The 13043-nt window shown below is 44.0% G+C and overlaps 1 protein-coding gene across 1 annotated transcript in view; it reads right to left on the bottom strand.

Annotated features, from left to right (window-relative positions):
- The window catches only part of LOC124034736 (low-density lipoprotein receptor-related protein 1B-like), an 80280-nt gene extending 69099 nt beyond the window's left edge, over positions 1–11181 (bottom strand). Inside the window, exons 1-10 of the mRNA XM_046348242.1 lie at positions 11098–11181; positions 10799–10918; positions 10390–10620; positions 9533–9646; positions 8451–8570; positions 8125–8250; positions 7843–8046; positions 1377–1545; positions 1120–1288; positions 797–1019 (exon numbers count right to left, since the gene is read on the bottom strand). Of these exons, the coding sequence (XP_046204198.1) occupies positions 797–1019; positions 1120–1288; positions 1377–1545; positions 7843–8046; positions 8125–8250; positions 8451–8570; positions 9533–9646; positions 10390–10620; positions 10799–10918; positions 11098–11155 (1534 nt within the window). The 5' untranslated portion in view covers positions 11156–11181. The remainder of the gene's footprint in view (positions 1–796; positions 1020–1119; positions 1289–1376; positions 1546–7842; positions 8047–8124; positions 8251–8450; positions 8571–9532; positions 9647–10389; positions 10621–10798; positions 10919–11097) is intronic.
- Between the last annotated feature and the right edge of the window lie 1862 nt (positions 11182–13043).

Raw genomic sequence — 13043 nt, 5'->3', positions numbered from 1 at the left:
CTGTGTTCTTAGGACACTAAAGAGGCTTTTCTACTGACTCTGAAAAACACCAAAAGAAAGATGCCCAGGGTCCCTACTCATCTGCGTGAATGTACCTTAGGCATGCTGCAAGGAGGCATGAGGACTGCAAATGTGGCCAGGGTAATACATTGTCATGTTTTTACTGTGAGACACCTAAGAAAGCGTTACAGGGAGACAGGATGGACAGATCGTCCTCACAGTGGCAGACCACGTGAAACACCTGCACAGGATCAGTACATCCGAACATCACACCTACGGGACAGGTACAGGATGGCATCAACAACTGCCTGAGTTTTACCAGGAACGCACAATATTCTTATTCATTCCTTTACACTTGTGTTTTTAAGGTAGTTGTGAAATTGTTAGTTTAGATATTACTGCATGGTCAGAACTTGAAGCACAAGCATTTCGCTACACATGCATTAACATCTGCTAACCATGTGTATGTGACAAATTCAATTTAATCCCTCCATCAGTGCTCAGACTGTCCGCAATAGGCTGAGGCTGGACTTCGGGCTTGTAATTTTTAATGTTTCTACATTTTATTTAACTAGCCAAGTCAGTTAAGAACAAATTCTTATTTACAATGACGGCCTAGGAACAGTGGGTTAACTGCCTTGTTCAGGGGCAGAATTACATTTTTACCTTGTCAGCTCTGGGATTCGATCTAACAACATTTCGGTTACTGGCCCAACACTAACTACTAGCCTACCTGCCACCGGAACATGTTATTTGATATGCCCCATGCCTTTAGTTAGCATGATATACCCCATACCTTTTGGCTGCTGTTGTTCATGGTATGCCTCTAGGACAGGGAGTGTTGTCCTCTGAATAAAGTTCTTCTGATTAGGTTGGTCCTGAGGGGAGCGCCACAGACCCTTCTGATCTGTCCAGTAGAACCATCTGTCAAACACCGCCAGGCTCTGAGCTGGTCTCCTCTTAAAGAACTCCAGAAAGCTATAGCGACCACTCCCATCCACTCGCACAGTCTCTATGGACTGAAAAAGAAGAAAAACAATTGGTTCTACCTTGGCAATATGTTCATTGCTGCGGACAGACAAGCAGTACTATTGGTTATAGCTGGACTATATCATAAACCTTTTTAAAATCACTCATCCAGTACAGCCTCCGAGCTGTAACGTCCAGGGTCAGACTCCGTGGAGCCTGTGCAGTGAGGACCACCAGAGATTCCGGCTTTAACCCATCCATCCCAGATCTCTCCAGAGTAATTCTATCACCTGGACCTTTGTTGATCCAAAACAACAAGCTGCAAAGTAAAGGAGAAAATGACAAATTCTTGCAATAAATGCCCCAACCACAGATCAAAAGTACCACCAATATTAACATGATCCAACCTTTCAATGGGAAGAAGGACCAGCTCCAAAGGGTCTATGTTCTTGGCCAAGACCGTTGCAAATCCACTCCCATCAGCTGCTCCAACATGAATAGACCGGGTCTTCTGGTTGGTCCAGTACAGCTGGCCTGTCAGCCAATCACAGACTAGACTTCTAACCCCATATTGTCCTGAGAGCAGAGGGGGAACCACATCACAACTCAACATACCTAGTGTCCAGGGCAGGCTCCAGGCATAATCAAACTCAGTCAGGGTCTCAACTTAATGTTGAAAGTTTGAATAGTAGAATACACAAGGTGCAATTTAGAAATGGACCAGGCCCAAATCCGACATTTGGAGGAAGAGGCAAATTTAGGGGCCAGTGTGCAGGATACCTGACGAGACTACATCAGCGAGTGGATAAACCACCTCGGACCTCCGTTATAACATTCAATCACTGGAGAATAAACTGGATGAGCTGCACTCTACACTATCAATGTAATATTTTTCTCCAACTAGTGGCTGAACAAGAACATGGAAAATATACATCCAGCTGTTTTTTCTACTCTATATTGCATTGGGTAAGCGTGGGGGGGTTAAAACTTCAAGCTGTGGACCAGAGGTGTCAAACTCTTTCCATGGAGGGCCTAGTGTCAGCTGGTGTTTCCCCTTTCAATTAAGACCTAGGCAACCAGGTGAGGCGTATTCCTTACTAATTAGTGACCTTAACGCATCAATCAAGTACAGGGAAGGCACAAAAACTCAATGGAGTGAATTTGACACGTGCTGTAACCATACTATTTACCAAGAGAGTTTATTCTACTTTTCATCGCAGTCTACTTACCACCACAAACAGATGCTGGCACTAAGACTGCAATCGAGCTGTATAGGGCTATAAGCAAAATAACTGCTTGCCGTGTGGTAGCAGAGAGAAGTCTATGACTTGGCTGGCGTCACAATTTTTAGGGCCTTCCTCTGACCATGCCTAGTATATAGGTCCTGGATGGCAGGAAGCTTGATGTTCTGGGCCGTACACACTGCCCTCTGCACCAGGTGGTGATGCAACATTCAGGATGCTCTCAATGATACAGCTGTAGAACCTTTTTAGGATCTGAGGACCCACGACAAATATGTTCAGTCTCCCGAGGGGGAATATGTTTTGTTGTGCCATCTTCACAACTGTCTTGGTATGCTTGGACCATGTTAGTTTGTTAGTGATGTGGACACGAAGGAGCTTGAAGCTCTAAACCTGCTCCAGCACAGCCCCATCAATGATAATGGGGGCGTGCTCAGTCCTGCATTTCCTGAAGTCCAATCTCCTTAGTCTTGAGGGAGAGGTTGTTGTCCTGGCACTACGGCCAGGTCTGACCATTTCCCTATAGGCGGTCTCATCGTTGATCAGGCCTACCACTTGTGTCATCAGCAGACTTATTGGTATTGGAGTCGTGCCTGGTCATGCAGTCATGAGTGAACAGGGAGTAGAGGGGACTGAGTACACACCAGAGGGGCACCGTGTTGAGGATTAGAGTGGCGGATGTGTTGCCTACTCTTACCAATTGGAGGCAGCCTGTCAGGATGTCCAGGATCCAGTTGCAGAGGGAGGTGTTTCGTCCCATGGTCCTTAGCTTAGTGGTGAGCTTTGAGGGAACTATGGTGGTGAACGCTGAGCTGTAGTCAATGAACAGCATTCTCAAATAGGTGTTCCTTTTGTCAAGGTGTGAAAGGGCAGTATTGGACTGCAATCGAGATTCCATTTGTGGATCTGTTTGGGCAGCATGGAAATTGGAGTGGGTCTAGGGTTTCTGGGATGGTGTTGATGTGAGCCATGACCAGCCTTTCAAAGCACTTCATGGTTACAGTGCTTCAGATCGGTAGTCATTTAGGCAGGTTACCTAGTGTTCATGTGCACAGGGACTATGGTGGTCTGCTTGAAACTTGTTAGTATTAGAGTCAGACAGGGAGAGGTTGAAAATGTCAGTGAAGACACTTGCCAGTCGGTCAGCGCATGCCTTGAGAATGTTGACCTGTTTAAAAAGGTCTTTCTCATGCCGGCTACAGAGAGCGTGATCACTGCCGTCTGGAACAGTTGTTGCGCTCATACAGGTTTGTGTTATTTGCCCCGAAGCGAGCATAGAAGTAATTTAGCTCATCTGGTAGGCTCGTATCACTGGGCAGCTCGCGGCTGTGCTTCCCTTTGTAGCCTAATAGTTAGCAAGCCCTGCCACAAGACTAGCGTCAGCGTATTCAGTCTTAGCCCTGTATTGGCACTTTGCCTGTTTGATGGTTTGTCAAGCATAGCGGGATATGTTATAAGCTTCTGGGTTAAAGTCCGGCTCCTTGAAAGCTGCAGCTCTACCCTTTAGCTCATTGTGGATGTTGCCTGTAATCAATGGCTTCTGGTTGGGGTATATACGAAATCACTGCGGGAATGACGTCATCGATGCACTTCTTGAAGCCAGTGACTGATGTGGTGTATTCAATTCCATCGAAAGAGTCCCGGAACATATTCCAGTCTGTGCTAGAAAAACAGCCCTGTAGCTTAGTATCTGCTTCGTCGGACGACTATTGACAGAGTCACTGGTGCTTCCTGCTTTAGTTTTTGCTTGTAAGCAGGAAGATATAATTATGGTCAGATTTGCCAAGTTCAGGGCAAGGGAGAACTTTGTGTGGAGTGAAGGTGGTCAGTTTGTTTTCCTCTGGTTGCACATTAACATGCAGATAGAAATGAGTTTAAATCGATTTAAGTTTCCCTGCATTAAAGTCCATGGCCACCTCCACCTGTTTGCTTATGGTCGTATACAGCTCATTGAGTGCCGTCTTAGTACTAGAATCGGTTTGTTGTGGTATGTAGACAGCTATGAAGAACATAGATTTACTCTAGGTACGTAGATAGTGTGGTCTACACCTTATACTCTACCCTAGGCTAGCAAAACCTAGAGACTTTGATATCGTGCACCACCCGTTTACAAATATACATAGACCACCACCCCTTGTCAAACAAGAGGCTGCTGCTACAGTGTATAACACCGCCAGCTGTGTGTTATTCATGTCATCATTCAGCCACGACTGTGAAACATAAGATATTACTCTTTAATATCCCATTGGTAGGATATACATGCTTGTAGTACGTCCACTTTATTATCCAACGATTGTTCGTTTGCCAATAGTACCGATGGTAAAGACAGTTTAGCCACTCGCCGCCATATCCTCAAGACAATGAAAAGATTCGGCAATACCTGAGTCTCTTTAACCTGCAAATGACGGGCCAGTTAGTGTGTCTGGAGTAAATCCCTCTTGTCCGACTCGTTCAAGACAAATTATTTGTCATGTTCAAGGTGAGTAATCGCTGTTCTGATGTCCAGTAGCTCTTTTCAGTCATAAGAGACCGTAGCAGCAACATTATCTACAAAGTTAAATGTGAAAAAACAATGTCCCCCTAATTGCCCTGAATACCTCAACCTATGAACCAGAGTTACTGTTACACTGGGGAAGTCTACTTGTGATAAGCTTCCCAGTAAAGCATTAACCATCAAGCAACCCAGAAGTGTTATAAGTCCCATATTAACATATGCATCCTGAGGAAACAAGGTCCATGAAGTCAATAACTTGCGTGTAACAGATTATATTCTTATTCTGACTCTGAAGCTCACTTAGATAATACCTTTGATGCAGTGATAGCAATACAAGGGTATAACATCGACCGAAAAGACAAAAGCCAAAGTCGGCGATGTCAGTCTATATTCAGAACCACATTCCTGTAAAGCTTAGATGATCTCATGTTGAATACTGTTGAAGTAATACGGCTATAGGTTAATTTGCCTCACCTTAAGCCCATGCTAACACTACACATCCAAGTATATCTGACCAATTATGAAAGACAAGAATTTACTTTTGAATTCCATGAAGTCACTGTGGAAAAGGAAATAATCATTGTTGTCTATTAATAATGACAAGCCACCTGTTTCTGACAATCTGGATGGAAAATGACTCAGGATAATGAAAAATATTGCCACACCTTCAATTTAAGCTTACTACAAAGTGTGTGCTCTCAGCCCTGGAGGGAAGCTAAAGTCATTCCGCTACTCAAGAATAGTAAAAACCCTTGAATGGCTCAAATAGCTTACCAATCAGCCCGTTACCAACCCTTAGTAAACTTGTAAGAAAATGGTGTTTGACCAGATACAATGTTATTTCACGGTAAGCAAATTAGCAGACTTTCAGCACGCTTATAGGGAAGGACACTCAACACAACACTTACACAAATGACTGATGATTGGCTGACAGAAACTGATGATAAATTGATTGTGGGGCTGTCTTGTTAGACTTCAATGCATATTTTGATGTTATCAATCATAGTCTGCTGTTACTTGTCTAATAGAACAAAGGGTGTTCTTTAATGGAAGCCTCTCCAACAATCCAAGTAGAATCAGAAATTCCCCAGGGTAGCTGTTTAGTTCACCTTTTTTCAGTCTTTACTAATGACATGCCACCGGCTTTGTGTAAAGCTCAACACGATACATGTCAGCTACTACAGCAACTGAAATGACTGCAAGACTTTAGAGCTGCAGTTAGTTTCAGAATGGTAGCAATGATTTAGTCAAATATTTCCAAACTTAAAGCATTGTATTGGGGACAAATCATTCACTAATCAACAAATCTAAACTACATCTCTTAAGTTAATGAATAATGTGAAATTTGCAAGTTGAGGTGACTAAACTGCTTGCAGTAACCCTGGATGGTAAACTGTCATGGTCAAAACATATTGATACAACAGTAGCTAAGATGGGAGAAGTCTGTCCATATTAAAGCACTGATCTGCCTTCGTAACACTCAACAAGGCAAGTTCTACAGGCCCTAGTTGTCACCCAGACTACTGTTCAGTAGTGTGGTCAGGTGCCACAAAGAGGGACTTCGACAAATTGCAGTTGGCTCAGAACACGGCAGCCCTGTGGGCCCTTAAAAGTACTCATTTGTTTCGAAGTATTTAGCAAGCTAGCCAATGGTTAGCCTGGGAGCTTGACTGTTTAGGTCAGATCAACGCTCGGATAAACACTACTTTTCGGCCAGAGCATCCAGTGTGTGCTCGGAATGCTCCAAGAGCGAAACACTTGAATTTATGAACGACCAATCTAACAAAGCTCAGTTTACGAACACCCAGAGCACACTATGGCACTCGATTAAATGTATGAACAGTCCAGTAAGTATAAGTCAGCCTTTTGTCTTGAAAAGCTTTGGTTGTTTAGTACATAGTCTCACATGTGCATTCTTAAAGAGATGTGTGGGGCTAAAGCTTAGAAGCGTGTGAACAATGCTGGGTGTTGACAAAGCTTTCCAGTAGGTACCAAAACAATCAAGGGCCATCAGTCCTTTATGTATAGGGGGAGATCAAGCTGATCCTAACTATCACTATTGCCCTTGATTCTAAGCAATGTTGTGCTGCTATTTTTATTGACTTGGCCGATTCTTTTGATATGGTAGACCATTTGTGGGTCGGCTAAGGAGTTCTCAGGGGACTTTGGCCTGGTTTGCTAACTACACCTCAAAGAGTGCAGTGTATTAAGTCAGAAAATCTGCAGTCTCAGCCACTGCCCGTCACCAAGGGTGTAGCTCAAGACTCGATCCTAGGCACCACACTCTTCTCAATTTACATCAACATAGCTTAGACAGTACGAAGCTCTCATCCATGTATATGCCGATACAGTCTTCTACTCAGCTGGCTCTTCCCTGGATTTTGTGTTAAATACTCTACAACAAAGCTTTCTTAGTGTCCAACAAGCTTTCTCTGCCCTTAACCTTGTTCGGAACATCTCCAAAACAAAGGTCATGTGGTTTGTTAAGAACATCCCTCTGTACTACTAATACTACCTCTGTGGTTTTAGAGCTTGTGGTAGTCACCTCATACTTGAGAGTATGGCTAGATGGTACACTGTCCTTCTCAGCAAATATCAAAGCTGCAGGCTTTAAGTCTAGACTTGGTTTCCTCTATCGTAATCACTCCTTTCACCCCAGCTGCCAAACTCTTATACAGATGACCATCCTACCCATGCTAGATTACGGATAATTTAGATCGGCAGGTAAGGGTGCTCTCGAGCGAGAGTTCTTTACCATTCGGCCATCAGATTTGCAACCAATACTCCTCATAGGACACATAGGACATTATACTCTTCTGTAAACTGGTCATCTCTGTATAGCAGTCACGAGACTCACTGGCAGATACCTTATTTATAAATCCCTCTTAGGCATCACTTCCCCCTATCTGAGATATCTACTGCAGCCCTGATCCTCCACATATAACACCCATTCTGCCAGTCACATTTTGTAAGGTCCCCAAAGCACACATCCCTGAGTTGCTAGTCTTCAGTTCTCTGCAGCTAGCGACTGAAACGAGCTGCAACAAACACTCCAACTGGACAGTTATTAGATCCTGCTTCATAGATCCTGCTACATCAGGAGAAACCAATCATGATAGAGAATCAGAAGACACCAACCATGATAAAGGATCCTTTGCTGCTGCTCCTTGGCCTTGTAGATGTTCCCCTGGTCATCAGCCCAGTAGAATGAGCTCCTGGAGAGGTCAAAGGCCAAGGCCAGAGGATCATAGCCAATACTCTGAATGGACTCGAATCTCAGAGTCTTCAGATTCAGGAATCCGATAGTTCCCTTCGTTGCAGTCAGAAACTTTGTAGAATTTCCTGAAAAGCATCAGATATTGATCAGGTTTAGATAACCAGTCAGAAATTAATCAAACTAATGTTACTACGAAAAGTCACCTTTAGAATAACAGTAGGTGGTTCCTTGAAGCTGGAAGCCATCTCGGCAGTGGCAGTAGAAGGACCCAGGTGTGTTGACACAGAAGTGCATGCATGGACCGTAAGGCAGAGCGCATTCATCCACATCTAAAGAGGGGAGAGCAAACAGGTTCAGTATTTTAGAGTTAACCATCACCAACTGAGCTACAAAGGACCCGAACCCAACTAAGGTAGATCGCTTTCATTCACATCTACAGAGGGGTTCAGAGTATTTAGGCTTACAGTAAAGCAATAGATCAATGAAACCAGTCATGACAATAACTCAACAGGATCACAGACATCCTCACCCAGACAGGAGGCTCCGTCAGCAGATAGTCTATGGCCTTTAGGACAGGAGCAGAGGGCTCCCCAGGGCTTATCCACACAGGAGTGACTGCAGCCACCGTTCTCTTCTGAACAAGTCCTCCCTGGAAGATAGAGATGAGTCAGATCAGCCTGTCCATTGACATGTTTCAGATGCCATTGCAGTCAGTTATGACTGAAGAAGTTCATATATGTAGTGGTGAGGGGTTAGATGTTAGAGCAGGGGTGTCAAGCTAATTGACCCGTGGTCTGCTTTTGGTCTTCACCGAGGTCTGGTGGACCGCACTTAGATTGTATTACATAGGAGCCTCCCGAGTGGCACAATAGTCTAAGGCACTGCATCACAGTGCTAGCTATGCCACTAGATACTCTGGGTTCGAGTCCAGGCTCTGTCCACGCCAGTCGCGACTGGGAGACCCATGGGGTGGTGCACAATTGGCCCAGCGTCGTCTGGGTTAGGGGAGGGCTTGGCCGGCAGGGATGTCCTTTTCCCATCATGCTCTAGCGACTCCTGTGGAGGGCTGGACGCAGTGCACGCGGACACGGATGCCAGGTGTACGGTGTTTCCTCTGACACACTTTCTTCCTTCCAGGTTAAGTGGGAATTGTGTCAAGAAATGGTGGCTTGGTTGGGTTGTGTTTCAGAGGACGCACGGCTCTCGACCTTTGTCTATCCCGAGTCCGTAAGGAAGTTGCAGCGATGAGACAAGACTAACTACCAATTGGATATCACAAAATTGTGGCGAAAAAGATAAATGTTTTTTATTTCATTGCTGTCAATTTCTAAAGAATGGTTTTCTTGCTTTCGTTTGGATGATTATTAGCAAGCGGGACAGAGTGAAGTCTATAAATGTCAGTCCACAAATTGGTTTTAGTGATCTCAGTGTACATTAAGATCATTTTACCCTGAAAAGATTTTACTTAAATCCAGAAGATTGAATGGGCCAAGGGGCCGGTTCTGGCCAGTGAGCCGAATGTATGAAACATCTGGGTTAGAGGTTCCAACCACCGGTAAAGGGTTATAGACTGAAGGTTAGGGTTAGCGGTCAAAGGTTAGAATTTCCTACCACAGGTAGAGGGTTCATCACTGCCATCAGAGCACTGCAATTTTCCATCACATCTCTCATCTTCAGTCAGACACACCCCTCCAGGACAACGCACAGCCATTGGACCACACCGGCCTGGAAGAGTAAAAGCATAAAAAATGCATCAAAACTACACCACATGCCTTCCTGCAAGAGGATCAAGCACGCATACCCAGACCTGTAGGTTACATACTACTTCGCCTGATTATTTTTGATTAGTCTAATTTATTGATATATTGTCTGAAACAAAGCACTGCAAAAACATGAAAGCCAGAAAGTTGAATGAAATTACATGTAAACATACTCAGTGGTCTGTCCTGTTTGCCCTTCAGCTGCTCAAAATGTTTGACAAAATAGCCGTAGGAATGTATTGTTAAAACAAGGTTTCAGAGCACCGGTTATGAAGATTGAATTTCTATCACCTGGCGCATAGGCAAGACCATGTCAACACCTGCAAGACTTCAGTTAATATGCACGGTTCGCGTGCATGCACTGTAGTTCCTGTGCTCATGCTTTCGGGCATGAGCAAACATTTTTATTGCCATGTCTGTTAAATTATACTTTCCTGTGGATATTTTGTCAAATGTTGACCGGCTGAAGGTCCAACACACCAGACAATTTTGCAAAGTTCAAATGTAATTTTTTTTTCTCACTGTTTAAATGTGGCATTGCCTACACAATTGAAAGTCTTATCAGGTTTTGTGACTACATACTACTGTACACAGGCCAAAATACTTGTGCTTCTCGTTTCCATAATAGCTCCCATTAAATGGTAACTGAATAGTTATTAAATTCCATAGTATCACATGCATGCTCTCGTTGTTTCCATAATATCTCACCACAGGCCTCATCAGAGTTGTCCACACAGTCGTTAGCACCGTTACAGTACAGATCCTTGGGGATGCAGATCTTATTCCTACACCTCCAGTCCCCCTGCAGACAGCCCTGGTTCTCTGGGCAGTTAAACTCATCAGACCCATCAGAACACTGGCGCAGCCCATCACATACTGCAGAGGTATTTACACAACCAGGAGCCCCGGCCATGCAGGCAACCTGGCCCCTAGGACAGGCTGGGGAACAAGGACAAACAGACCTATTGTGAACAGACTACAGTAAATACATTTAACAGACCTAATTGATATAGGTCTACAGTAAATACAGGGTTAACGTTACATTTAGAACTTCACCACATCAACAAATATGCTCTCCTGGAAGAGAGCAGAAACAGTGAAACACAGCATAACTTACGGCAGGCCATTTCATCAGAGCCATCCATACAGTCTCCATTTCCATCGCAGTGCCAGGAAAGAGGCAGACAAGCTCCATCATCACACTGCCACTGGTTACCCCCACACTGCTGGCCAAAACCTACAAGACAACATGGGTTAGGGCCCACACGGGTTAGGGGCCCAAACCTACAAGGCACAAAACATTCCACACAAATAACTGGCAGGTGTTTTCTACTGTAAGGCTACATGATATCAATCAATGTTTACAAGACAAAAATGAATAAACTTAATACTGCAGCTCATTCAGAACCATTTTACCTGTCAAACATTTCAAGCTGATAAGTAAAAGCAGACATGTGAACTGCAGCAGTTCCATGACCGACCATGAAGCTTGTTAGGCACAAACAGTACAAGCCTTACAGGGATAGTCTTTATTGAGTAACAATCAACTACACATTGTTCTGATTGGTCAAATTAACTACACTCTGTTCTCATTGGAGGGTCACTGGGATCACCAGCTGCATGTTGATTGGAGGGGGAAGGGAAGATAGAGCCATAGGATAAAGACATGGGCCTGGTTTCCCTAAAGCATCTTTATGCCTGGCGTACACTACACAACTTTCAAAATCCTAACATCGCTGACCCTCTCGCATTATATTACAATCTTTTCTGACGTTTTTTGTCTTGACAATGTAGTGGTGCTAAGAGATTCTTTACTTGGATTCTCAATACCACGATGTCTCGCTTAAAACAATAATGTGATTAGATTGTTAACGTAGCTAGAACCAGCAGTGGCTCAAAGTAGCCTCAAATGTTTTAATTTAGATATTCAAGCTTGCCATGCAGAGTTGAATTGAATACTAACATTACTTGAGAGCTGCGCTGTCCCTTCAGAGCTGTCCCGAATTTACGCTTTAGTTAAAGGCAAGTATAAATGCATGTTAGTAGTAGTCATTGCTCCTGCTCCAGAGTCTACACATCCTGGGTGATTGGATACAATGTCATCATCTTTGGCTTCTTCTCTGGCCAGGTCTCATTGGCTATTGCTGATCATCATTCTTAAAACTTGTTGTTGCAATCTCACACTACAAGTGCATTGCAGATTTTGTGCCACTAGAGAACGGGAGACCCGTGGGGTGGTGAACGGGAGACCCGTGGGGTGGTGCACAATTGGCCCCAGCGTCGGCCGGGTTAGGGGAGGGTTTGGCCGGCAGGGATGTCCTTGTCCCATCATGCTCTAGCAACTCCTGTGGTGGGCTGGGCGCATGCACGTTGACACGGCGCCCGGTGTAAGCAGTTTCCTCCAACACATTGGCTGGCTTCCGGGTTAAGCGGGCATTGTGTCAAGAGGCAATGCGGCTTGGTTGGGTCATGTTTCGGAGAACTCTCAAAACCCTCGCCTCTCTCTCGAGTCCATACGGGAGTTGCAGCAATGAGACAAGACTTTAACTACCAATTGGGTGAAAAAAGGTAAAATATTTCATATCAACTATGTTTGAAAATATTTGGAAGGATCGGTAGCCCTCAGATTGCGACTCTGACCCGCTCACATTAAAAGTGCTTCAGAGTAAGCAATACATTGGGATTTTATCTCCGATCTCAAAAATGTGTCTGGGACAGCTAAATCGAATGCAAAGCCAAAGTTTTTTTTAATGTTATGCCGTCCAAAGCAAGTGTATTGGTGTCAATTACAAGTGATATGGTCAACTGTCAAAAATGTATTTTTATCATGTTTGTCTTTGTGCTGCATTGTATAATCTGTATTTGGCTCTGATTGGGGTTTTACGTGCTATTTTTATTATGTTAATTCAGAATTTATTCAGTTTCTGTCAACTGTGATCAATGAAATCTAAGTCTCTTGTCATTGATATAAAAAAGTGCATAATGAACAAAAATATAAAGTTTTGGTCCCATGTTTCATGAGCTGAAAAAGATCCCAGAATTTTCCAGATGCACAAAAATATTATTTCTCTCAAATGTTGTGCACAAATTGATTTACATGCCTTTTTAGTTAGCATTTCTCCTTCGCCAAGGTAATCCAAATCCATCCACCTGACAGGGGTGGCATATCAAGAAGCAGATTAAACAGCATGATCATTACACAGGTGCACATTGTGCTGGTGACAACAGCCACTTTAAAAGGTACAATGCCACAGATTGCCATGGCAACTGCAGGAATGTCCACCAGAGCTGTTGCCAGAGAACTGAATGCTAATTTCTCTACCATAAGCCGCATCCAAAGTCGTTTTAGAGAATTTTGCAGT

The sequence above is a fragment of the Oncorhynchus gorbuscha genome, linkage group LG04 (genome assembly GCF_021184085.1).
Source record: "Oncorhynchus gorbuscha isolate QuinsamMale2020 ecotype Even-year linkage group LG04, OgorEven_v1.0, whole genome shotgun sequence".
NCBI classification, from domain to species: domain Eukaryota; kingdom Metazoa; phylum Chordata; class Actinopteri; order Salmoniformes; family Salmonidae; genus Oncorhynchus; species Oncorhynchus gorbuscha.
Note: the sequence above shows the minus strand (reverse complement) of the source record. Positions and strands in the feature narration are given on the sequence as shown.